The sequence below is a fragment of the Rhamphochromis sp. 'chilingali' genome, assembly GCF_963969265.1.
Source record: "Rhamphochromis sp. 'chilingali' genome assembly, chromosome: 8".
Taxonomy (NCBI): domain Eukaryota; kingdom Metazoa; phylum Chordata; class Actinopteri; order Cichliformes; family Cichlidae; genus Rhamphochromis; species Rhamphochromis sp. 'chilingali'.
The window spans coordinates 22,561,238-22,586,697 of record NC_137935.1 but is presented as its reverse complement, the minus strand read 5'-3'; the positions used below and the strand labels follow the sequence as shown (position 1 = coordinate 22,586,697).

Genomic DNA, 25,460 nt, shown 5'->3' with positions numbered 1-25,460 from the left:
AATCAAACTCTTTGCCAAGTACAAAGGGTCAAAACTTTAACAATGCAAAGTACTAGGATTTTTATAAAATACACTGTGTTTTATTCGGGTTTATAATTACACAACATTAATGGCAGACTTTCATTATATTCAAGCAGCACCTGATGACTTGATTAATGATTTATTTCTGTCTGAAGCAGAGGTTGTGCTAATTTGTGAAATCATTTGGTGGGGTGAGAATGAAATCTATACTTAAGAGGGAGCTGCACATAATCTGATAAATTGTCTTAAGCCACTTTAGTCAACACTGATTGAGACTACAAGTCTGAAAGTTATGGGCTGCATATTTGTTTAGCCAATTTACACATTCTTTATTCTAGTCCTACAGAGGAGTTACAGTGATGTATTGTACTTAACAAAAATAGGCATAATTAGAAAGAACATCCCTCTGGGTAGAGTTTTGAAAGTCTACTGTTGTATTCAAGACATTTCTCATCTGGAGGCTGAATTTAAACAAACAGACACACTTTTTTAGGTGTTCTTGGCTGTTGCTGTTTCTCCAGCTAACGAACTTTTTGCTATGGGCTCCTCTCACTTCCCCTGTGGGCAGCTGCTGCACAGATGCTTCAAAGCTGCCCTGGCTAATGATGACCTTGAGAGCTAAACAAAAGGCCTTAAGTTACCTCGATGCCTCATACTGGGACCACTGGTCTGTTGTTGGCAGAGGGAAACATTATGATGTGTGGTTTTCACACTCCTGACAAGATTTCCAATGAGAAATTAAAGTCAACATTTCATCCCCTGGTGTGTCACTCAGCTGGATCCAAGGGATTAGCAGTGACTTGGGGGTAATTGTGATTGGGTAAAGTTGGGCCATTTAATTAACATAAAAAGCAGCTATGTGTAAAACTTCTGCTCCTTGATGGTGAACACATATAGTATGGGATATCATCGCCTCTGTCAGTGCGCCCCAGGGTGGCTGTGGCTACAATGTAGCTTGCATATCACCAGTGTGTGAATGTGTGTGTGAATGGGTGGATGACTGGATATGTAAAGCGCTTTGGGGTCCTTAGGGACTAGTAAAGCACTATATAAATACAGGCCATTTACCAGGCCAGGCCATCATATCCCCTCATGGTATATGTCAAGAACAGAGTGCAGGTCCTCAGATTATTATTATTATTATTATTTTTTTTAATATCAGTTGTTCACCCTAACTCTGGGGTACACCCAGAACCTATAGTAGAAATTATATTTTCCGTATGGGAATACTTTGGGGTACAAGATCCCTCAGGAGTAACTGAGGGATCTCAAAGTGTCGAGTCTCACTGAGTGAGAGGATGTCTGGTTAGCCTGCTGCCACTGTAACATGACTTCATATAAGCAAAAGAGGATGGATAGATGTTAAAAAATATATAGTTCAATCCATTGTGTTTATTGGAGACCGGACTCTTGTCCTGGTGAAGGATCATTCAACACATCATAAATAAATATATCTCAAAGGCAAAGTAAGCGTAACTGTGCTGTCATGTAACATCCAAACCACGCTTTTAATATCATCTGATTGTTTTAATCGACTAAAGTTAAAGGAGCCCAAAAGACTATTGACACTTTTAATAATAATAACACCCTTTGTCAGACTGACATATTTGGCTCATTGGGGTTATTGAAAAAGAATCCACAAGTAAACTTGTCAAAGTTTTAGCCTCTTTAGACTTCTTAACTTCTTCATCCACCACAGAAGTAGATGAACCTGTAACAGAAATCTCGACGCAGTCTCTGATAATAAAAAAAAAAAAGTAGCAACTTTTCTAAGTCTAGTTGAAAATCTACTTTTTGGAAGTGCTGAAACTGCTATACTGATAGCAACCTTTGGACCTGAGGGATAGAAAGTTTTCGAGTTGACGTAAAGCATCGGAAGATAAGGTTACAGTTAAAAATTTGACTGGTCTGGAGATGCTTATCCTTTGCTCAACAGAGATACAATAAAAGTGCTTGGCTTATCTGTGCCTCTTTGTGTGGATATCTATTGAATGCAGCCGGATAAACACCACGAGTATACTTAAACAGAAAGCTTTAGTGTCCAGCTCTTTTTCTGTGCACATGCTGCGCTTGCCCTCTAAATATTCTAGTACAGACATGCCATGAATTGACATTTAGCTCAAGCACTTTCCCTAAAAACTTTTCTTCCCTCGGGTTTTTCACTTGTCTGTACTTTTGTCCTTCTGCATTCTCTCGTCCTCAAAACACTTTGCCAGAGCGTTGTTGTTTACCTCTTCAGCATTTCTTCCTCAGTTCCTGCTCCCTCCTCTAACCTCTTGTTAGCGCTCTCTTTCTCTGATACCTGGCTGTCGATGTTGCTCTCGTCCCGCTCGTTCGCAATCGGTGCCCTCTTTTTCTCACCCCAAAGGTCCCCTTCATGCCTCTTGTTTTCAATAACCTCCCACACTTCTACCTTGGTTTTACTCACCCTTTCCCAGATTCTATCATTCTTTCCTTTAAATCTTTCTCTTCCTCCAGCACCCACCTTTTATCTGTCCAACACACAAACACACACACACAGATTCACAGACACATTGTGTGAACCTCTTGTCTGTCGATGAGTCCCTGAGGTTTTTCCTTGTGTTTGTCTCTGTATGTAGTCTGGCCAAGTGCGCTTCTCTGCAGAAAGACAAGAGATCAAAAGTATTGACAGTGTCTTAAATCGTGACAAGTTTTGGTAATTAGCACATTTTTCACTGGGGACATTTGCAAGAGCAAACCAATACTAAACTTTCCTCCCCTTGTTTTTATATAATTTTCTATTTTTTTTTTCTTTTCATTCAGCATATTGCCTTTTTCATAGTTTATAGCTGTTTTATAGTGTTAACCATACTCTTATTCAAGTATTTTTTATGCTTATCCCTGTTTTGGATTGAAATTAAATTTATATTAATTTCTTTTCTTTCTCTAACTCATTTTCTCTCTCTGTCCATCTACTTGCAGTTGAAGAGAGTAGTATGGTAGTGCAGGCCTTAAGACTGAACACAATGTCCAAGCTGACCTTTGCCGATTGCTCTCGGTTTGATGCTCTGGTGAGAGATGTCTTCTCTGGGGTTGATTTCACTGACGTGGAGGACCAGATACTAACACATGCACTGGAACAAGTTTATAAGGAGGCACAGCTTGAACTTATACCCAGCCAGGTGTGTATATGAAGAATTCTAATAAACACTATGTGAACTGACGTTGTTTGTTAGAAAGATGGTATAAGAAAATCAGAGATAGTTAAATGGAGTAATTGTTGTCATTTATAGCTAAAGAAGGCATTGGAGCTAAATGAACAGCTAAGACAACGTATGGGCGTAGTTGTTGTCGGGCCAAGCGGAGCAGGCAAGTCCACACTGTGGAGGATGCTCAGGGAGGCTCTCGGCAAGACAGGAAAAGTGGTGAGTAGAGGGAGAACCTCCCCTCTTGAATTTAATGCTGTAACTGGAAAAAGTGATGTAATACAAGTCCTCTAAAATTACATTATGCACTGTCTGAGTTCCAGTGTTATTTAGCATATAAAAGAATCTAAAAAGCGACATTTTCAAAATTAAAGAAATTCTGCCTTGAGTTCTTGCCAATTCACTTTTTTTGTTTGGTAGGTGAAGCAGTACACAATGAATCCTAAGGCCATGCCCAGACAACAGTTGTTGGGACATATAGACATGGACACCAGAGAGTGGTCTGATGGCGTCCTCACCCACAGTGCCAGGAACGTGGTCAAAGAATCTCAGGGTAATAAGAGAGGGACACTGCTGGTTTGTGATTAACCAGACGTTTGACATTATTGCCCACTGAAACTGGAAAAGTGTTTGGCCATCACCAGAATCATCCAATTTCAAAGTGCTTTAATTCTGCAATGTTAAGCACTTGTGAACAAGTTTTGTATGTAAAACTTTTGAAATCAGATGATTCTTTCAGACACACCCCGTATCGTGATTAATATCCTGAATGCATGTATATTTGTGTTTTCTAGAGGTGAACTCTTGGATCGTATGTGATGGCGACATTGATCCTGAGTGGATTGAGAGTCTGAATTCTGTCCTTGATGATAATCGACTGTTAACCATGCCCAGTGGCGAACGCATCCAGTTTGGACCTAATGTTAACTTCCTGTTTGAGACTCATGACCTCAGCTGTGCCTCACCAGCTACCATATCCCGCATGGGCATGATCTTTCTCAGGTCAGTCAGCCTATGCAGAAAGAGTTTTAAGCATTTATTTCTACCAAATTCCACCTTTTCAGTACTTGTCTCACTGGCATTTTACTTCCTCATATCTAAAGTGATGAGGACATTGATGTGGGTGCCTTGGTGAAGTCGTGGTTAAAGGGTCAGCCAGAAGAGTGTCACAATAATCTTGAAAACTGGCTGGGCGATTACTTCCAAAGATCTCTGGACTGGGTCCTCAAGCAGGTCAGCGTCCCACTGCTACACAGTGCATAAAAAGCAGTCACATCTTTTCATTGTTCTAAATATTAAACACATCTTTTGTTTGGAACCTGACACAGTGGTGTCATACGCACTGAGCAACTTAGAACCTTGATCAGTTAACTTCATTTATAATTACCAGTATTTATTATGATATATTTAATTGGTAACATTATGAAAGTGCAATCAAGTAACTGAAATGACTTGTGACCTTTCAGCTCAATGAACAGATCCATTTATTATTTCCTTCTAATTTACATAATCCTTACAGACTGGATTTTTCTTTTGCTCAACTGGTTTATTTGAAAATCGTAAAAGATCTTTGATCCTTACATCTGTATGCTGTTCTTTCTCTCTCCTCATCAGAATGACTTTGTGGTGGAAACTAGTTTAGTGGGCACAGTGTTCAATTGCCTGTCTCACCTCAATGCTGTGAAGGAGAGGGGCCAGTTCATCGTTGGTCTACTGAGAGGTATGGGAGGAAACCTCAACCTCAAAACACGACAGGAGTTTGCCAAAGAGGTGAGGACCTCATTTTGTTCTCGTTTGGTATCAATAGAGGTTGAATTCAAGAACAGTTTTATGTTTGGATTTAAATTGTATTCATGTCTTAATTATAACTGCTGAAAATTATAAGGATGGATAACTTGCTAATGTTTGTCTTTATGTCTTTTCACTCCTGTAGTTGCTGAGCTGGGCCAGGGAAAGCCCACCAGACCCCAGAAAACCATTGGATACTTACTATAACACTGACAGTGGTCATCTAGCAAGTTACATGTTCCAGCGTCCTGAGGGTCTCACGCTGGAGCAGTTCTCTCATACACACATGCTACCTGTGATTGAGACTCCAGGCATGCAGAGAGGTCTGCAGGGTTTCTCTCCTTGGCTCACCACACAGCACAGGCAGCCCTTCATGGTCATAGGGCCAGAGGGTTGTGGAAAGGGGTAATTACTTCTGGATCCATATACAAAAACACATTAAAAACCATTTAGCCCTTCACAAAGCCATGATTGCTGAACAACTGTTACATTACCTTCCATTATCCTGACTTAAGATCAAATGGCATTCTGCGGAAGCAATTCACAAAGGGTATTTTTTTATTCTATCCTCATGTTAGCCTTTAGTACAAAAATCACTGGTGAGGTCAGAGTGTGCAGTGTGGTTTGTGAGACAGAGGCACTCAAATAGGAATACTCAGAATGACACAATCACATAATCAACAGTGAAATCAAAGCTGCTTTTATTCAAGACTTGACCTTTCTTGTAAAGGCACTGAAAGCTCAGAATAAAGATCAAATCTTTGGGTGTGTGTGTGCGTGCTGTTTGTGCTTGGGATTGTGTACGTGTACACATCAAGTTCTGAACTGCCCCACAAGTAATTGTGTCCCTCCCCTCGGTATAAAAGAGCAAGGGTCCCTCAGTTTGCCTTTTACACTCCACTTTTGTATCTCTCAGTCTTTTCTTTTCTCATCCTCATGCCCTGCCTCACTTTGTCTGAAACGTTACGGTGCCAGTAAGGCACGGGATTTGTCAACTTAGTCTTCTGATAAAAGTACAGATTTTCTGATAATGACTGTGCATGCCCATGAACACGTCATATTTACTTTCTTTAATTTGCCTTTGAGTCAAAGGTAAACAATTTTCTTGACGTCCCAAAAATTTATTTTTTTGATTAATGTGGCAGTAACACAGATTTCATCCTCTTATCCTTTCTTGCTGTCCTTAGATCAGCTTAAAAATGGGTGAAGCTGAACTGTTTAAAACATTTAAGCATATGGATGAACTGTTGCCATCCTCTGCGCTCATGTCTCACCTCACGTACTTTGAGTTCTTGTGTGTTTCCTGACCTTATTCTGTTCGTCCTGTTCAGCATGCTCCTGCGCTACGCCTTCTCTCGGCTGCGTTCCACCCAAGTTGCTGTGGTTCACTGCAGCGCCCAGACATCATCACGCCACGTCCTACAGAAACTGAGCCAGACGTGCCTGTTGCTCAGCTCTAACACTGGTCGAGTTTTCAGACCCAAGGACTGCGAGAACTTGGTCCTTTATTTAAAAGACATCAACCTACCCAAACCGGACAAGTGGGGGACCAGCAACCTCACTGCCTTCCTCCAGCAGGTAAAAAGACAGATAAATTAAAAAGTCAGTCAATGGCTGGATGTGTTGGAAACAGTTTTGATACAAGTGCCCACTCTCAGAAACTTAGACTGTTTCATGTCCACCACCAAGCATCACAATATATATTAACCTTTCTTTCAGGTGTTGACCTATAAGGGGTTCTATGATGAAAATCTGGAGTGGGTCAGTCTTGAGAACATACAAGTGGTGGCTTCCATGTCCACAGGAGGTGCTGTTGGGACACATTCACTCACAACCCGCTTCTCTTCTATAGTACGCATCTGCACAATAGAGTAAGTACAAAACAAGCAACATATAAGTAAATACCAGTAAAACAGCACTTTGTCATTGTTCCCATCTCTCTCCGTTTCTCTGCTTGGGCTCCTTCAAACTTGACAGTGATTCATTCTTGTTATCCTACTGTTTACTTTACCTGACTTTAGTTATCCAGACAGGGAGCAGCTGCAGACTATCTACTCAGCTTACCTGCAGCCAGTTCTCCAGCACAGCCTGGGCAGCCAGGCAGCCTGGGCCAGCACAGGGAAAACACACCAGCTGGCTGGGTCTCTTGTGCAGCTCTATGAACAGGTATTGCATTTCACAGGGTGTTCATTCAAGTTTATAACCAGGTTTGTAAAAACACAGTTTTCCTGAGATGCAAAGAGCATAAAAAAGGCACAAAGAAATCTGAGTAATTCCAGATTAAAACAGTCTCTATGTGATGCAAAATCACACTGTCCAAGTCCTTGTATTTTCACAGATATCCATTTTTAACTAATGGGTGTTAGCCAAGTTCTCTCCAGTCTTTTCAAAAGCACATTAGGTTTTCACATAATTCGTGCCGGTTTTATTACAGGTACAGGCATTACATTGTAGAGACTTGTGCATAAGATAACTTGACACTCAGAAATGTGTCCAGATGAATGCTGAGATTTTGCTTTCATGATGTTAGAAAATATCAGTTAAAGAAATCTGTTGTGTTGTTATTCGCCTTCACAGTAGCTTCTTACTGTTTTATTGCAGCCACAAATGTCAGATATTCTCAGCAATTGTGACATTTTCAAGTTATTATGCATTTGTGTACGCACTTAGGGGGGAATGTTTGTTCTGTTGCTATTTTGATATTGCTCTTCACGCCATTGGATTATTAGGATTATAAATGCAGCGTAGTGATAAATGTGGAGATTCAGGTGCTTATTTTTAATCGTGTCATCTTTTTGCATATCTAGTTTGCGGTAGATAGAAATGTGTAATGAAAAGAGGTTTTATCTGTATCTATAGATATTTACTCACAGCCACTTTATTAAGTCAAAGTCAAAGTTTGTTTATATAGCACAATTAAAAGACTAGTGTACATCAAAGTGCTTCACAATAAAACGGCAATGCGGGCAGAACAAAGAACCTTATTAGGAACACAGTTTTATCAAGTGATTGTGATGTTCAAGAAACCAGTTTGAGATGATTTGAGCTTTGTGGCATGGTGCTTTATCCTGCTGGAAGCAGCCATCAGAAGACACATACATTGTGGTAATAAAGCATGTGTACAAGGTCAACAAAGAAAATATCCCCCACATCGTTACACCACTACCATTAATAGAAAAAAACGATGAATCTGTTCTATGTTCAAAATCAATTAAGTCATTTTTCTCCCTGTTCTGATGCTCGGTTTGAAGTTCAGTATATGCCTAAATGCATCAATTTGCTGCCATGTGGTTTTTTGTGTTAACAATCAGTTAATTAAGTTGATTAATAAACTGTCTGCTGAGTGTATAATAATATAATATAATAACCCCTTTCTGTATTTTCTTCTTTCCTGTTAGGTAAAAGCCAAGTTCACAGTGGATGACCACAGCCATTATGTGTTTACACCTTGTATTCTCACAGAATGGGTTCTCAGCCTGCTGCGGTATGACCTCACTGCAGGTAACTAAAATCAAACCAAAAATAGATCGATATAAATATGTATGTGTTTTAGAAAACAGAGTAAGATTTATGAGGTTAAAATTTTTCAAATAACACGGCCCAGCCTTCTCTAAGTTAAAAACTTAGGGGACTATTTTGAGGCACTAGTCACTACACATACAAAAGCAGAAGGTTGAATTTAATGACCCACTACTAATTTCTTAGTTTATTCATATTGCTGAGTAACATTAATAATTCCATTTTAATGCCAGAATAATACAAAAAAATACAGCCCCACAGAGTTAGTTACTCGTCTGTGTTCTTTCAGCTCAGAGCCACCGTTTCTGTCTCTCACCTTTTTCCTTCTTTCTGTCGGCCTCTCTCTGATTCCTCTCTTCTCTTTCCCCAGTCCCTTTCTGCCACTCGTCTGTCTCTCACTCTTTCATCATCCTCTCCCTTTGCTGTCCTTTCATCTCTCCTTCTGTCACTCTTTCTCTCCTTCTGCAATGTGTTCCTGCTGTGATAGTGAGTCCAATCATTTATTTTAATTAAACACGTCAGCAGAGAAACTTCCCTTTTCCTGTCCTCATCAGTTTTTACTTTCTTTTTTTCTTTCTGAATTCTCTGCCCGGTTTGCTGCTTACCTTCTTTTTGGTATGTAAAAAAAAAATCCTTATTCTTTATATTTCTTCTGTGGCTGCGGTGAATTTGAGCTTGAATAAAGTCCTTTAGGCAGTGTTATCTGTGCTTCCTAGTTTTATTTGATGTGTTTTAGAGGTGATGGGTTGATACTGAGACTGGATACTGTCACAGATGCTGACATATCACTTTTACAATTTCACTAAAACATCAGTGTAAAAATGCCAAAAAAATAACATATCTTTGAGGCCATTTAAGAACATCTGTTGCCGTTATGTAGAGTATCCACAAGAGAGCACTGACAAGTTTTAGATGGATGCAGCTCGTGGAGCCCATTCTGTATATACTCAGAAATTTACAAATTATAAATTAGAATTGCTTTTTGTTTGTTTTTGTGGTCATTGCTTTTTTTATTAAACAACCAATATTATTAATTATTCATATTAACAAATATCAATATCAGTGTTTGCCTTAAAACTCCAAAATAAGCGAGGATTTATTTGCCTTACTGCTGGTGGCGGAATCATTATAAAGTGGATTTTGGAAATCAAAAGTCATGGGAATAAAAAAAAATGCAGGAAAAATTTACATTTATTTTTTTTTCCTGTAATGGTTTTTAGAATTTAAATTGCTAGGAAAACCCCAGAGACAGAACTGTGTCTGTGTTTGTCATGTTTCAGTATTTTCAGGCACCGTTGAAACCAGTGTTCCATAGTATCACAAATCTGGCTTGTCCCTCCAGTTTTCAGCAAGTAGCACTCTGCTGTTTCGTGGGGAAATTTATTACATATGTGTGATCCAGGGAGGTGATTTTGTCATACTGAGCATTGTCAAAAACAGCCCTTTGACTCATATTAAATCCTGAGTAATAGTGTGATTATTATGAAACTAAATGCCAGGTTTAGGCAGACTAAAATTTGGATTGTATATTTAACGTATACATTTAGCTAACACCTGGTATGAGATCACCTAAATATTTAAATTATCGGGGAAGGGGGGGGTCTAACAAAATGAATAAATCTTAATTTTGTGTAAATGTGTAAAGGTCTTTTTTTAACTATATTCTGTTAAGTCTTAATTCATATATGTGTGTGTGTGTGTGTGTGTGTGTGTGTGTGTGTGTGTGTGTGTGTGTGTGTGTGTGTGTATCTCACTTGTTCCCTTTAGCTCAATCTAATGTGACAGACAGCGTGTTGGAGGTGGTAGCATACGAGGCCAGGAGGCTCTTCAGAGACCGACTAGTTTCCTCCAAAGACCTTCACACCTTTGATAACATCCTCTCCTCCATCATACGAGGGGACTGGAGCTCTGATGCTCTAGATAACATGACTGGTATGGGATGGCTGTGCTCTTACTTCTAAGTCATAAGCCAAATATTAGGTCTGACCATGAAAGACTATTACTGAACGAGGCTTTTAAGCAGTTAATGTCAATATTACTGGCTGGGCATGTCTGAATGAAAGCAGTATATGATTAGAGCCCTTTTTGACAGCTCTGCATATATATTTACACGTGGCAATATCTCTGTTAATGGTCTGTTTTGAATACTAAACTAGTAATGATTTTAATTATTGATTTTTTTTCCATTTGCTTTGCTTGCTTTCAGTGTGTCAACAGAGCCAACTCTGTGCCTAGTAGTATGTCTTATTCACTGATTGATAAAGTTCTGAGATTTCTTCTGGATAATACCAGAAGGTCATCTAGTGTTGTCCATGTTGTACACAAGCTTTACTTTGGACGCTGTGATATCAAAAAGATTAGAGTAAAAGATAAACCCCGACACTTCTGTTCCCTGAAGGAGAGGAACAAGGTACAGTACAACACATAAGTATGGGATATCACCCCCTTGCGTGTCCTGGCTGAAGAAACCTTTGTTCACGCCTTTAAAGCAGATGACGTGTGATGACATGCGCAAGGCCCTAGTAGATGAGGCCCTAGCGCTCTGAATTGTCGCTATCACACTAGGTGGCAAACCCTTAGCAATCAAGGCAAGGCAAGGCAAGGCAAGTTTATTTGTATAGCACAATTCAACAACAAGGTGATTCAAAGTGCTTTACAGAGACATTAGAAACAAGAACAAATAAAAAGCATGATTTAAAATTGATTAAAACAAGCAAATAAACTAACTAACTAATTAACAAACAAACAAACAAACAACAGTATATAAAATCAAAACAGATAAAATCAGAACAGTAGATAAAATCAGTAGTTAAATGTAAGTTTTGAAATTTAAGCTTAAAGTGTGGATTTGGTGCTTTATTCAAATGCAGCTGAGAACAGGTGAGTCTTCAACCTGGATTTAAATAAACTGAGTGTTTCAGCTGATCTGAGGCTTTCTGGGAGTTTGTTCCAGATATAAGGAGCATAAAAGCTGAATGCAGCTTCTCCGTGTCTGGTTCTGACTCTGGGAACTGATAAAAGACCTGATCCAGATGACCTGAGGGATCTGGAAGGTTCATACTGGGTCAGGAGGTCATTGATGTATTTTGGTCCTAAACCATTCAGAGCTTTATAGGCCAGCATCAGAACTTTAAAGTCTATCCTCTGACGGACAGGCAGCCAGTGTAAAGACCTCAGAGCTGGACTGATGTGGTCCACTTTTTTGGTCTTAGTGAGGACTCGAGCAGCAGAGTTCTGAATGAGCTGTAGTTGTCTGACTGATTTTTTAGGTAGACCTGTAAAGATGCTGTTACAGTAATCAAGCCTACTAAAGATGAATGCATGGACTAGTTTTTCCAGGTCCTGTTGAGACATCAGATCTTTTATCCTTGATATATTCTTGAGGTGATAGTAAGCTGACTTTGTTATTGTCTTACAGTTTTTCTCGATTGCTAAAACACATTTCTTGAAACTATGCCTCATATTCTCACAACAGTAAACACAAATCCATAACATCTCACTCAATTTCCCAAACATCCTATTTCCAGGTCAAAATGAAGCTCTACACTCAAAACTATTCACTCTTGCTGAAAAACCAAACTTTGCCCTCAGACATCAAACACAAGCCCTCAAAAACACACACACTACAACAGAGTTTTGCACACTGGTACAATTAATTCAAAACAATAGTTCCAAAACAATTAGGTTGCTTATGGTTCTCCCCTTCAAAACCCTTGTCACATGATAAACACAAAAGACGCAACCAATGTATGTACAGTGGCACATTGTCATTCATGTACTATACAGTACAACACACACCAGAAACATTATCCCACCTCAGCATCTTGTCTTTGGTCTGGGTCAGGCCAGAGAATCTCATCCACATCACAGGCTATATTGGCCCTAGCCAGGCAGCGGGGGTAAAATCCTCTTGCATGCCTGATCCACCCCTGGCATGCATCTACTGATATGTCTAGGCAGGCTTCTTCCATGGCCTGAAGGAGGTGAACACGGACATAAGGTTCTCGGTCATACACTTTCCACCGCCATGCCGAAAATAACTCCTCTATCGGGTTTAGAAAGGGAGAGTATGCAGGCAGAAAGATATTAGAAAACCTTGGGTTATTGGTAAACCAGTCATGAACCAGAGCAGCGCGATGGAAGCTGACGTTATCCCACACAACAACGTAGTGAGGCTGCTCTGGCTGTGCTGGTTCCCTGTAGTCCAGCTGGAACATATGTTGTCTTAAACCATCAAGAAAAGCAAGGAGAAGCATAGTGTTATAGGGTCCTAGTACGGCATGGCGGTGGAGTACCCCTCGTTGGCTGATGGCTGTGCACATAGTGACATTCCCCCCACGCTGACCAGGGACATTTACAATAGCCCGATGGCCAATTATGTTCCTCCCCCTTTTCCTTCTTTTGGTCAGGTTAAAACCTGCCTCATCCACAAAGATTATTTCATGGGGAACAGGCCGTCCTTCAATCTCAAAGATTCTCTGCAAAACACATAACACAGTAGAGTCAATCGGTACCCTGAACCACAGTTCAAGAGTGCTGAAATGGCAGCATAAACTGCCATGCTGTGATGGTACACAATACTTTATACAATATCCAAACTCATACCTGAACATATTCCACACGTTGGTTTTTCACTCTGTCAGAGTTTCGTTCGAAAGGGACTCGGTATGCCTGTTTCATCCGGAATTGATTCTTTCGGAGGATGCGGTCAATTGTGGAGAGGCTGATGGCATTTATGCCTCGAAAAAGATGATCATCCTCAATCACTCTCCTTTGAATCTCTTGCAGGCGGATTACATTATTTGCAATTACCATGTTTACAAGTTCCCTCTCTTGCCCCTCCGACAAAAGCCTTAACCTGCCTCCACCAGGTGGTCGTCTCTGTGTCCTACAAAAATAGAAGCACTCATTACTGTAACTGTCACACATTCGAAGGTTCTGATTGGTGTGTGATAAATTTTGACTCCTAGTGTTTCCACCTGGTTAATTGTGTGCTAATTGAGCTCAAGCTATGCTGACTTAAGTTAACATTATTGAATGCTAGTGCTTTCTAAATGACTACATGGTGTAAGCACTGAAAAATGTAGGGATTTGTGTGTAGAGTTTTGCAGTAACAGTTCACCAAATTTGACTCATGTGTCAAAGCAGGGAATAGTGTTTATAGTTCAGGGAAATGGGTGAGCTTTTTGAAAAATAGCGTTACGGTTTTGAAATTTTAGTTTAAAAGCCTGGTTATAGTGTTTAAGCAATCGAGAAAAACTGTAATGTGTTTTTCTAAGTTTAGGTCTGCATCCATCACTACACCCAAATTTCTCGCCTGGTTTGTGGTTTTTAGATGTATAGATTGAAGTTCTCTGGTGACCTGTAATCGTTTTTCTTTGGCGCCAAAGACTATTACCTCAGTTTTGTTTTTGTTTAGCTGGAGAAAATTGTGGCACAACCAGTCATTGATTTCCTCAATGCATTTACCAAGAGCCTGTACAGGGCCTCGGTCTCCTGGTGACATTGTGATATATATTTGTGTGTCATCTGCATAGCTGTGATAGTTTATTTTGTTGTTGTTTATAATCTGTGCCAGTGGGAGCATGTAGATGTTAAACAGAAGGGGTCCCAAGATGGAACCTTGGGGAACTCCACATGTGATACTTGTCTGCTCAGATGTGAAGTTACCTATTGATACAAAGTATTTCCTGTTTTCTACGTATGTTTTGAACCAGTTTAGTACAGTTCCTGAAAGACCTGTCCAGTTCTCCAGTCGTTTGAGTAATATGTTGTGGTCAACTGTATCAAATGCTGCACTGAGATCCAGTAAAACTAGGACTGACATTTTTCCACTGTCTGTATTCAGACATATGTCATTAAACACTTTGGTCAGAGCGGTTTCAGTGCTGTGGTTCTGTCTAAAACCTGACTGGAAGGCATCGTAGCAATTATTCTGTTTTAAGAAGTAACTGAGCTGTTGAGAAACTGCTTTTTCAATGATCTTACTTAAAAACGGGAGATTTGAGATCGGCCTGTAGTTGTTCATTTGTGTCTTGTCAAGATTGTCCTTTTTCAGTATAGGTTTGATTACAGCAGTTTTTAGTGATTCTGGAAACACACCTGATAATAAAGAAAAGTTGACGATCTGTAACAGGTCTGACTCTAAAGTCTTTGAGACCTTTTTGAAAAAACTTGTTGGCAGGACATCTAAACAGCAGGAGGAGGAGTTCAGTTGACCTAAGATGTCCTCCAGGTCTTTGCTGTTAATAGGTTGAAACTGTTTCATGGTGTTTAAACAGTTTTTTGGTGGACACAGTACATATCCTGGATCTGCTGTTGATGTACCAATTGCTTGTCTAATTTTTTGGATTTTTTCAGTGAAGAATTTGGCAAAGTCATTGCAGGCCATGGTCGAATGAAGTTCAGCTGCCACTGACACAGGGGGGTTTGTTAGCCTGTCAACTGTAGAAAATAAGACCCGAGCATTATGGCTGTTTTTAGTGATGATGTCAGAGAAGTAGGACCTCCTTGCACTCCTCAGTTGTAAATTATAATTGTGAAGTTTCTCTTTATAAATGTCATAATGAACCTGGAGGTTTGTTTTTCTCCATCTGCGCTCAGCTTTCCTACACTCTCTTTTTTCATTTTTCACCAGTGTGGAGTTTCTCCATGGAGACTTTTTCCTTCCAGAGATAACCTTCACCTTAATGGGAGCAATAGTGTCCATTACATTTAACATGTTAGCATTGAAGCTATTGACGAGCTCATTGACTGACCCTCTGGACAGGTCAGGTGTTAATGGGAAGACCTGGTTAAAGATCTCACTACTGTGTTCAGTTATACACCGTTTTGTGATCACTGTTGTTGATATATTTGTGTGGGCTGAGATTTTACTTTCAAAGAAAACACAGTAATGATCAGACAGGCCCACATCAGACACAGTAACCTTTGAAATGCTCAGGCCTTTGGAGATCAGTAGGTCAAGAGTGTGTCCTCTATTATGTGTGGCCTCTGTTACATGCTGAGTCAGCCCAAAGTTGCCCAGAGTGTTACTCAGGTCTTTAGTCCCTTTGTCCTGAGGGTTGTCCACATGAATGTTAAAATCCCCAGCAATAATTACACAGTCAAAATCAACACAGATCACAGACAGCAGTTCACTGAGGTCATTAAAAAAGTCTGTGCAGTATTTGGGAGGCCTGTAAACATTAAGAAACACAACTTTGGATGGGGCCTTCAGCTGTAAAGCCACATATTCAAAAGACTGAAAACTTCCAGGAGATAGCTGCTTACATTGAAATGATTCATTAAATAAGACAGCAACCCCTCCTCCTCTCCTGCTCGCCCTGACCTCACTGATAAAACTGTAGTTAGGAGGGGTCGTCTCGATGAGAACAGCTCCACTGTTACTTTGGTCCAACCAAGTTTCAGTTAAAAACATAAAATCAAGGCTGTGCTCAGTGATTAAATCATTAATTAAAAATGTTTTCCCAGCTAGAGATCTAATGTTTAATAAAGCCAACTTAAGTGTTTTAGAGGTATTACTTGTCCCCTCGTGTTTGGGAGCAGTCTGTGGCACACAAGGTATGTTTACTATGTTTAAAGATCTTTTAGAGTGCAGCTCTCTGTGTTTTGACCAGGCCACATGTCTCCTGTCACCTAAAAGTACAGAAATTTTAAAACCTTCTAGTAAACAGGGTCCCAGCTTCTCCTGGGAAAAGTCATCACTGCCATAATCCTCACAGCCCGGACCCTTCACACATCACGCATCAGACTGCGGAGACAGGGCATGAAGAGGAACTAAGGGGGGCGAGGCTGGGCAATGTGACTTCGATTGCTCTGTTGAGGGTGGGGCTCGATGGCGAACCTTTGGCCGCTCTGGTGGGGGGTTTATGGGGGACAAAAAGGGATTGGGACGGGGGGTAGATCTGAGCCCAGCATTGACCCGCTCCATCATCTCCTCAGTGAATTTCAGGTGTGGGGAGGAGGGAGAAAGGGAGGGGGAGGAGGGTGATGGCCTGTCAGGGGTTTGGGGGACTGGGGAAGGTCGTGGTCCCTTGTCCTGGTCGTTGGTGTTGTTGAGAGAGTTGGAGGCAAATAGGGACCCCTCTTCTTGCCTTAGATGTCTCTCCTTTCTGAGGCTCTTCCTCAGATGCCATGGATGTCTCTCCTTTCTGAGGCTCTTCCCGGGTGGGGGCAAATGGAGCTCCTCCTCAAGGTTTCTGCTGGGCTTTGTCTGTTCTTGGAGTACTGTTTGTTCCTCTTTATGAGATAACTCCTCGTTTATCTCAGCCTTGGCACCAAGCACGGATGGATGACGTATGGAATAAAACAAGTTGGAGGTGAACAGTTTCACCCCTGACTTGTTAAAATTAAATCCATTTGCTTTGAACAGATGCCTGCGTTCCCAAAAAATATTAAAGTTGTCGATAAAATGCACTGAGTGGTCAGCACATGCTGATATAAGCCATTTATTCAGTGTAAACAACCTGCTGAATCTCTCGTCTCCTCCTCTGACCGGCGGTACAGGTCCACTGATGAATACAGCTGCATTCAGAGAGTTTACAGTATTTAATAATCCAGTAAAGTCCCGTTTCAGAACCTCCGACTGTTGTTTGGACACATCGTTTGACCCTGTATGCAGAACAATGTTTGTCACAGTTGGATATTCATCTGCAATTTGAAGAATTCTCTCCTTCAGGTTGTTGACCATATCGTTAGGAAAGCAGAGGACTTTAGTGTTCTTACCGCACATCCTTTGTACATCCTTTACGGCAGAGTCACCCACAATCAGAGTTTCAGGCCTAGCCTTTAGCTTTCCCTGTGGCCTTTCACTTTTCAACAGATTTTCAGACCTTATTTCGCTGCTTTTAGATGGATGGTTGTCCGATATAGATCCAGGGTCCTTTGATAGTGGAGCAAATCTGTTCTGCAGTTTCACATTCAGTTGTTTTGGAGGTTTGTTGTTAACCTTCCTATTCACGGTTGTCCAGTCCTGTTTCCTCCCGTATACAGGGGTAGAAGAGCTTCTCTGTCTCGTAGGAAGTGAAGGCCAGTCGGTTTCAGAGATTTCAGCTCGCTGTGCCCTGCCTGTGATACGTCCTCCCCCTTCCAGGAGACATGATTTATGTCTTGGTTTTGCACCAAGACAGTCTAAGGGGGGATTATCACTTGAGGATTTATAATAATGCACAGAGTCTACTTTCTTGGTCATGTTATCTGTGCTCCTTAGCTGTGTACTAGCTTGCTCATCGCCATTGTTTTGAATCAAAGGCAAGGTTGTTTCATTTCCACACAGTCCATTTACCTCCACGTTTACTTCTAAGCGATGAATTTTTGTCTCCAGTACTGCAATCTTCTGCAGGAGGCTGTGGTAGTCATCTGTGGAGAGGGAAGGCATCTTGTTGCTAGTTAGCCTAGTGGTTAGCACCTTTCCAGGCTATTGAGGCTGCTCGGTGCCCAGACGCTGTAATCAGGCTTCAGCTGTGTCTAGGCCACAGACACACGGAGCGCTGAGGACAAGGTAACCATAAAATGTTGCTGTTTCTGTTAAGAACACTCTAGTCCTAATGATCTACAAGTGTCCAGAAGTTATCGCAGGTAAGCTCACACGGAAAAAAGGGAAAAAATCAGCATAAAAATCAATAAAAATCAATATAAGAAGCAAAGCATTCAAGAGCAAAGAGATGAAGCGTCCACACTCACAAAGGGGAGGAGCCTTTGTGAGTCAAGTTTAACCTCTCAGCAGGTAAGCATGAAGGCGCCACAGATCTGGGCGCGGATGAAACACTTCTCCTCCCGCCTGAGAGAGGAGATCCCTGCGGAGAGGAAGCTGCCAAGGACTCGCTGCTAGCAGGTTGATTATCTCTGCATACCATGACCTTGTGGGCCACCAAGGGGCCACTAGAAGCAGAGAGAGAGACTGCCGACGCACTCTCTCTAGAACTGGAGATATCATTTCCACTGGGGGAAATGCATACAGGAGCACATCTGGCCATTGGTGCGCTAGTGCATCCATGCCCAAGGGTGCATCGTGGTCGATTATGGAGAAGAACAGGGGGCAGTGAGTATTTACCCTGGAGGTAAAAAGATCTATTTGCGCCTTGCCAAATAGATCCCAAATCTGAGCCACTATTAAAGGGTGTAACCTCCATTCTATCACCAGAGAGAATGGAGGACCCCCCCCATGGAGAGAAGGTCTGGCCCCAGGTTCAGGTGGCCCTTAGAGACACAGCTCTAAGTGGTTGATGTGCAGCTCGTGCTGGGCTGCGGACCAGATCCCTCTCACTGATGCACCCTCACACAGCTCTCCACACCCTCTTAGGGAAGCATCTGAGGACACCATTTTGCAAAACAACACCCTCCCAATCCAAGAGCCCTGATGCAGCAGCCCGGGCTCCCTCCAAGGACGGAGAGCTAGCATGCAAGATGCGGTTACCGTCAGCCTGCTCTGGAGGTGACGCAATGCAAACAGGCGGTGAGAGAGAGTCCAGTGTTGAAACGCTCTCATCTTTAACTGTCCAAGTGGCACTATGGCGATCATAGATGACATCATGCCCAACAAATGTAATATCGTCTGGAAACGCAGTCTGCGTCCCAGCTGAAACTGAGCGAGGCAGCGATTAAACCAGCCACTCTGTTCTCAGACAAACGTGCTGGAAAGTGAGCATATTTCCAAACCGAGGAAAGAAATCAGCTGACTCGGGGTTAGCGAGCTCTTTTGAAAGTTCACAGAGAACCCCAGAGTCTGAATGTGTGACAGAACCAGCGACAGCTGTGTCTCCGCCTGCTCTCTGGAGCAAGCTATGAGAGCCCAGTCGCCTAGGTAGGCTAAGATGCGGATGCCTCTCTCTCTGAGGGGCGGTAGCGTTGCCTCGGCACATTTCGTAAAGGTGCGAAGAGCGAGCGACAGCCCGAACGGCAGCACTAGGTATTCGTAGGCTATGCCCTCGAATGCAAACCTCAGAAACTGCCTGTGTTTCGGGTGTATAACCACATGAAAATAAGCATCTGTTAGATCGATTGTTGCAAACCAATCTCCCGGGCCGACTGCATTCAAGAATTGTCTGAGTGTTAGCATCTTGAACCTGTACGTTTGTAGATACGTGTTCAAGACTCGCAGGTCAAGGATGGGACGAAGCCCTCCACCTTTTTTTGGAACAACAAAATAACGGCTGTACCAGATTTTGTCTGTCTCCGAAGTGGGGACCACTCGTATTGCTCTTTTCTGCAATAGCGCCTTTATTTCGTCTCTGAGTATCATGGCCGCCTCTGTGTCGACAGTCGTGTTTACGAGTCTCCGGAAACGAGACAGTTTGACCCGGAACCGGTAACCCATGGCAAAGGTTCGCAGCACCCACAGAGAGGGGGCGCAAGCGCGCCACTGAGGGAAGTGAGCAGCCAGCCGGCTGACCTGCAGCACTGACGGCGGGGCGTTGTTGCCCCTCAGTGTGTCTGCAGGGGACTGCACCACCTGCCTGACCTGGCTCATTCTGCCTGCAGGCTGAGCATTTGTGATTGTTTGAGAATAAACAACACTCTTTATTGACTGTAACATGGAAACATGTACATTCACACATTTTGTTGGATGCACCTTTTCTGGGGCACAACAATGAAAAACAGCAGGAACACTTGATGTGGTCACCTGAACATTTAACACACCTGAACAGGGAGTTACAACCTGAGGCATTTTGTGTGCAGGGGGTTTGTGCTTGGGAGAGTCAGAGTGTTAGGACATCGACTGGATAATCCTCGTCTTCAGACTCAGAAAGGAGAGGGTCATGCCGTGCGACAGCCAAGCGTCCCAGCACTTTTTCCACAAACATCACCCATCTTTCCAGGGTCAAGCGCCCGAGCTGGCGACAAAACGCACAGGCTTTGGGCTCCGTCAACGCTCTCCTAGTGTGGACGACCCCCAGGCAGACAGGGTAGGCATCGTGCTGTTTGCTGTCGTGCAAAGAGAAACCGCATCCCTCAGGAGGGACCATGCACATGTCATCACACGTCATCTGCCCTGAAGGTGTGAATAAACGTTTCTTCAGCCAGGACACGCGAGGGCGTGATATCCATATCCATATCCATACTTATGTGTTGTACCGAGTGAATCGACTGAAAGGGAACCAGCTCACTGTGTTAGCAATAATACTATGTATTGTGTTTAATAATGTGCTTTACAGCAGTCTGGAAATCTGTGAAAAGATGTAGCTTTTGCTAGCTTTTGTCATAAAAATAGCACTGAAAACCCTTATAGAGAAAACTGGCTCGGTTACAAAGAGGCAGACAAATCTAATCTAAATCTTTAATCTAATCAGCTTGTAGATTGCCTTGTATCCCCAGTGAGGAATGCCTCTCCCAGACTGTGGCCACCTGGAAAACAGGGATTGCAAAAACAAAAATTTCTTGTGCACAAGTTGCTTATAAAGGCACAAACTACATTCAAGAATACAATTTGATGTCTGTTTGTTTGTCAACAACATTGTGCAACAATTACCCACCCTCATTTTAGGAAATCTGGTGAAGATGTGAATCATGGGCAAAGTAAAAACCCATCAAAGCTGATTGCAGATCTGGATCACTTTCTTTGAACTGACAAAATGGGCCATTTAGCCCTGATGGTGGATGCACTCTCTGCACTTCTGTGTTTCATACACAGTTGATTGCTAGTACAACACTGTCTATGCTGCACTTTTATTTTTTCTTAGACAACCTCCATGTAATTTAACATGTCCACTAATAGTCTGTTATTTTGTCTGTTTGCAGATGGTTTCTATGTGACATGGGGAGCGTCTGAGGGGGCTGTGATCACTCCTGGCCAGTCTCTGCCTCCTCATGGCAAACAACTGGGACGCCTGGACTCTACTGATTTAAAACAAGTTATACAGAAGGTACGCAGTAAGAGACTGTTGTTAGACTTGTTGGATTAACTGTGGACAGAAAGATGTGTCTACACAGTGTTACAGCAACTATAGGGATTTTCTCTTTATTCTTCTTAGCTAAAACACTGATATGGTCCTTATGTGCAAATGCACTAATACAATAAATCATCAGTATATCAATAGCATTTTAGACAGGATAATCTGCACTAGTGTCATATTTTGCTAAAAAAGCTTAAACTTTTTACCTAATTTAAAGTAAAAGAAATGGTACTGCCACTTTGCTTTAGTAAATTTATAAACTTCTGTTTTTGTGCTTCTTTTTTCATCGTCATGTCTAACTCTGTGTTTGCATTTCTTTGTCTTTGTTTTCTTATTTTCACTTCACTGTGTTTGCTGCTGTGTACCTCCTTCACCTGTGTGTCTGTTCCTCGTTTTCCTCTAGGGAGTCGTGCTGTACAGTCGAGATAACAGGGAGCTGGATCTTCTCCTGTTCTGGGAAGTGTGCGACTTTGTGTCCAGGGTAGATCGGGTCCTAAGCAGACCTGGTGGGTCTCTGCTTTTGGCAGGGCGCAGCGGAGTGGGTCGGCACACAGCCACGTGCCTAGTGTCACACATGCACGGATACACGTTGTTTACTCCAAAAATCTCCCGTGGTTACACCCTGAAGCATTTCAACAGTGATCTCAAGACGGTAAGTGGATTTCCTTTATTAGATTTTATCTCTTTATCTGGTTCACATTATACTTTAATAAATTGCATTTGCAAAATGCTCTTAGAGATAATCACACGTTACACACTAATCCTGCAGGCTATACGGTTCCTATTCTGAAGAACTCCCTGTTGAGCATTTGTGTGTTTTTTTCAGATTGAGTGACACCTATAATTACCATTAAAAGTGAATAGTTACTGATAAAAGAATTTTCTGTCGTTTTAGTTGATTTTTATGCATTAAATCAGTACCCATTATCATATGTTGACAGATGTCTCACTTTGCGGAGGTTTAAGCATAGACTATGTAATCTCAGCTGATGGCACTATATAATATATTTGTGTGGATACTGTGTGATTAGGTGATGCAGCTGGCAGGTCTGGAGGGCCAACAGGTGGTTTTACTATTAGAGGACTATCAGTTTGTCCACCCAGCTTTCTTAGAGATGGTGAACAGCCTGCTGTCATCAGGTATGTGTTGTGTTTATTTATGCTTTTGCCTTATTTTTTTATTTATAGAAACGTGAGTTATTGGGACTCAAGAAATTGTAGCTTCATTTAAGAGTTAATGTTTAAACTGCGATTGTCACACTGCAAATCTTAAACAGTATTTGCAATATATAGCTGGACTATGGTTTTAGATGGGTTTATGTTCTGATAGAAGAAATTATTTTGACCTTTGGGTTTAGTCAGACCAGAATTTTCTTCCTGCTCACAGACTTCATGCTAGGCTAACCATCCAACCATCCCCCACTCCAGCTTCACTCTGAGCAGACAGATCTGAGTGGTTATTGGGTGATATTGTTCATCTTGCGTACAAAGTCTTGTCAAATGACTTTCAGCTCTAATTCAAGGGGTTTACCAAAAGTATTTCATTTACTGTTCAGGAATCATTTTCAGAGTCTCAAAAGTAACTGGGCAAACTACCAAAACTTTAAATATGAGCATTGTTTTTAATGTTCAGTTTCATCTGAAAAAGTGTGCCTTGTTGGGTTGAGATCAGGTAATCATTGAACATGTTCAATGATTACCTGACACACATTTCTTTCTTCTTCTTGCAAGAAGAAGAAAGAAATGTGTGTCTCCTAAAATTATAAACTATATATGAGATGTGCATTTGAATATGGATCATACACTCAAGAATTTTCTCTGTTGTAGTTAAGTTGTAGTTCTAATGTATCCTGGGGACATTTTTCAGGTGAAGTTCCAGGTCTATATACCCCTGAGGAACTGGAGCCACTCCTCTCGTCACTGAAAGATGGTGCTTCCCAGGATGGATTCACCGGACCTCTCTACAACTATTTCTCTCACAGTCAGTATTGTGGTTTTATTGACAGCATGGTCCCTCTGTCTTTCTGTTGTTCATTGTTCCTTCATTAGGGCCTCTTCTCACTGTAAACCTCTATTACAGTGCTTCCCAAACTTTTTCCAGCCACGTACCCCTTGAGACATGTCACCCTCAGCCGCATACCCCCTACTACGAACGACTCTTAATTAGTGTCTATAAATACATTGCAATATCGCATGCATAAAGATAAATACTGCACAGTCGATTATTTCTCACCACCAAATGAATTTATCAATATTTTTTAGTAATGACAGAGTTTTAATAACAAACTTTACTACTTAATACTAGCAGTGTATCAAAGGATTTATTAGAATTCACTTTTTTGTCGAGAGCATAAAGGCCATGAACTTTCATTAAACAGAACTTTATTTAATGTGATGGATGTGCTTGAGCAGAGGCACACAGCTCTTCAATGTTTGGCTCAATTTGGGAAAGGCTGAGTCTTAAATCGTTTTCCACACAAAGTCTTGCTCTGTATTTTGTTTTCATGTTTGTTAAAGCAGAAAATCCCTTTTCGCATAAGTATGTGGTGGCGAAAGGCATCAGAGTCTTGACAGCGCGCTTAGCCAGCGCGGGCTGTTCAGTGCGCAGCCCTATCCAGAAATCCGCCAGGTTCTTTTGAGCGTGTTCAACTTTTAGAGATCCATCTGTGGCGATTTCAATTAGGCTCTCCTGGTCAGACGGTGATAACGAAGTAGGCACGGCGGTGAACGGGTGACGTATCCAATCATTTGAGCCGTCCGTCTCTGGGAAGTATCGGCGTAACTGCACCGCCAGCTCCTCAAGGTGCACGTTACATTCGCGCTTTACACTTTTAGATAGTGTGAGATCATTAGAGCACAGAAAATCATGCAGCACAGGAAAGACTTCAGTGTTGTTTGTATCCAAGCAGTTCTTCCAAAGGTTTAACTTCTTTATCATGGCCTCAACTTTATCTTGAACATTGAATATAGTTGCAGAAACGCCTTGTAATCCGAGATTGAGCTCGTTCAGACGAGAAAATATATCACACAGATAAGCCAGGCAGGTAAGGTACTCTTCATCATGCAAATGTTCAGACAGCTCAAAGGGATGGTTACTGAAGAAAACTTTAAGTTCATCCCTCAACTCAAAGAAACGGGTCAGCACTTTCCCTCTAGATAGCCAGCGAACCTCTGTGTGGAGTAATAATGTCTCATGCTCGCTGCCCATCTCATTGCACAACGCAGTAAATAAGCGGGAGTTCAGCGGCCTGGCTTTCACAAAGTTAACCATTTTTACACTCGTGTCCAAAACATGTTTCAAACGGACAGGTATTCCCTTTGCAGCAAGAGCCTCTCGGTGGATGCTGCAGTGTACCCAGGAGGCATCTGGCGCGACTGCTTGCACACGCGAAACCACACCTCCGTGTCTCCCAGTCATGGCCCGTGCGCCATCAGTACAGATGCCAACACATCTGTCCCACACGAGTCCATGTGTGTTCATGAATGTGTCCAGCTTTTGAAAAATATCTGCGGCAGTTGTCCTTTGTTCCAGCGGTTTACAGAACAGCATGTCCTCCTTGATGGTTCCTTCATGAATGTAGCGCACATATACGAGAAGATGCGCCAGGCCAGCCACATCCGTGGACTCATCTAGCTGTATTGCATAACATTCACTGTGGCGTATGCGCAGAAGTAGCTGCTGTAAAACATTTTCTGACATTGCATTGATGCGCCGTAAGACAGTATTGTTTGATGATGGAATGGACTGTATCGTCTTTTTTGCCTTTTCCCCCAACATTGTCCCTACCATATCTAAAGCAGCAGGGAGAATGAGGTCCTCCACAATAGTGTGGGGTTTGTTGTTTTTAGCCACTCTGTAACTGACCATGTAAGATGCTTGTAGTCTGTTTTTATTCATAAGATCTGGCACCTGAATGCAGGTTTTACTTGTTGAAAGTGATTTTAGCTGTCGCTCAAAATATTCCCTTGGTTTATTTTTCAAATGGGGATGATTTGTCTCTAAATGTCTGCGCAAAAGTGAAGGTTTCATTGAGTTCTGAGACAATACTTTTGCACAAATAACACACTGTGG

At 41.9% G+C, this 25,460-nt stretch overlaps 1 protein-coding gene across 3 annotated transcripts in view; it reads left to right on the top strand.

Moving 5' to 3' along the window:
- Positions 1-25,460, top strand: part of dync2h1 (dynein cytoplasmic 2 heavy chain 1) — a 141,849-nt gene that overhangs the window by 27,851 nt on the left and 88,538 nt on the right. For all 3 annotated transcript variants that reach the window (XM_080889712.1, XM_080889713.1, XM_080889711.1), the window contains exons 41-56: positions 2,965-3,164; positions 3,276-3,407; positions 3,609-3,741; positions 3,983-4,190; positions 4,292-4,421; positions 4,803-4,958; positions 5,122-5,381; positions 6,308-6,554; positions 6,696-6,847; positions 6,998-7,142; positions 8,375-8,477; positions 10,263-10,427; positions 21,234-21,358; positions 21,792-22,040; positions 22,420-22,528; positions 23,256-23,369. In XM_080889712.1, the coding sequence (XP_080745838.1) occupies positions 2,965-3,164; positions 3,276-3,407; positions 3,609-3,741; positions 3,983-4,190; positions 4,292-4,421; positions 4,803-4,958; positions 5,122-5,381; positions 6,308-6,554; positions 6,696-6,847; positions 6,998-7,142; positions 8,375-8,477; positions 10,263-10,427; positions 21,234-21,358; positions 21,792-22,040; positions 22,420-22,528; positions 23,256-23,369 (2,628 nt within the window). The remainder of the gene's footprint in view (positions 1-2,964; positions 3,165-3,275; positions 3,408-3,608; positions 3,742-3,982; positions 4,191-4,291; positions 4,422-4,802; positions 4,959-5,121; positions 5,382-6,307; positions 6,555-6,695; positions 6,848-6,997; positions 7,143-8,374; positions 8,478-10,262; positions 10,428-21,233; positions 21,359-21,791; positions 22,041-22,419; positions 22,529-23,255; positions 23,370-25,460) is intronic.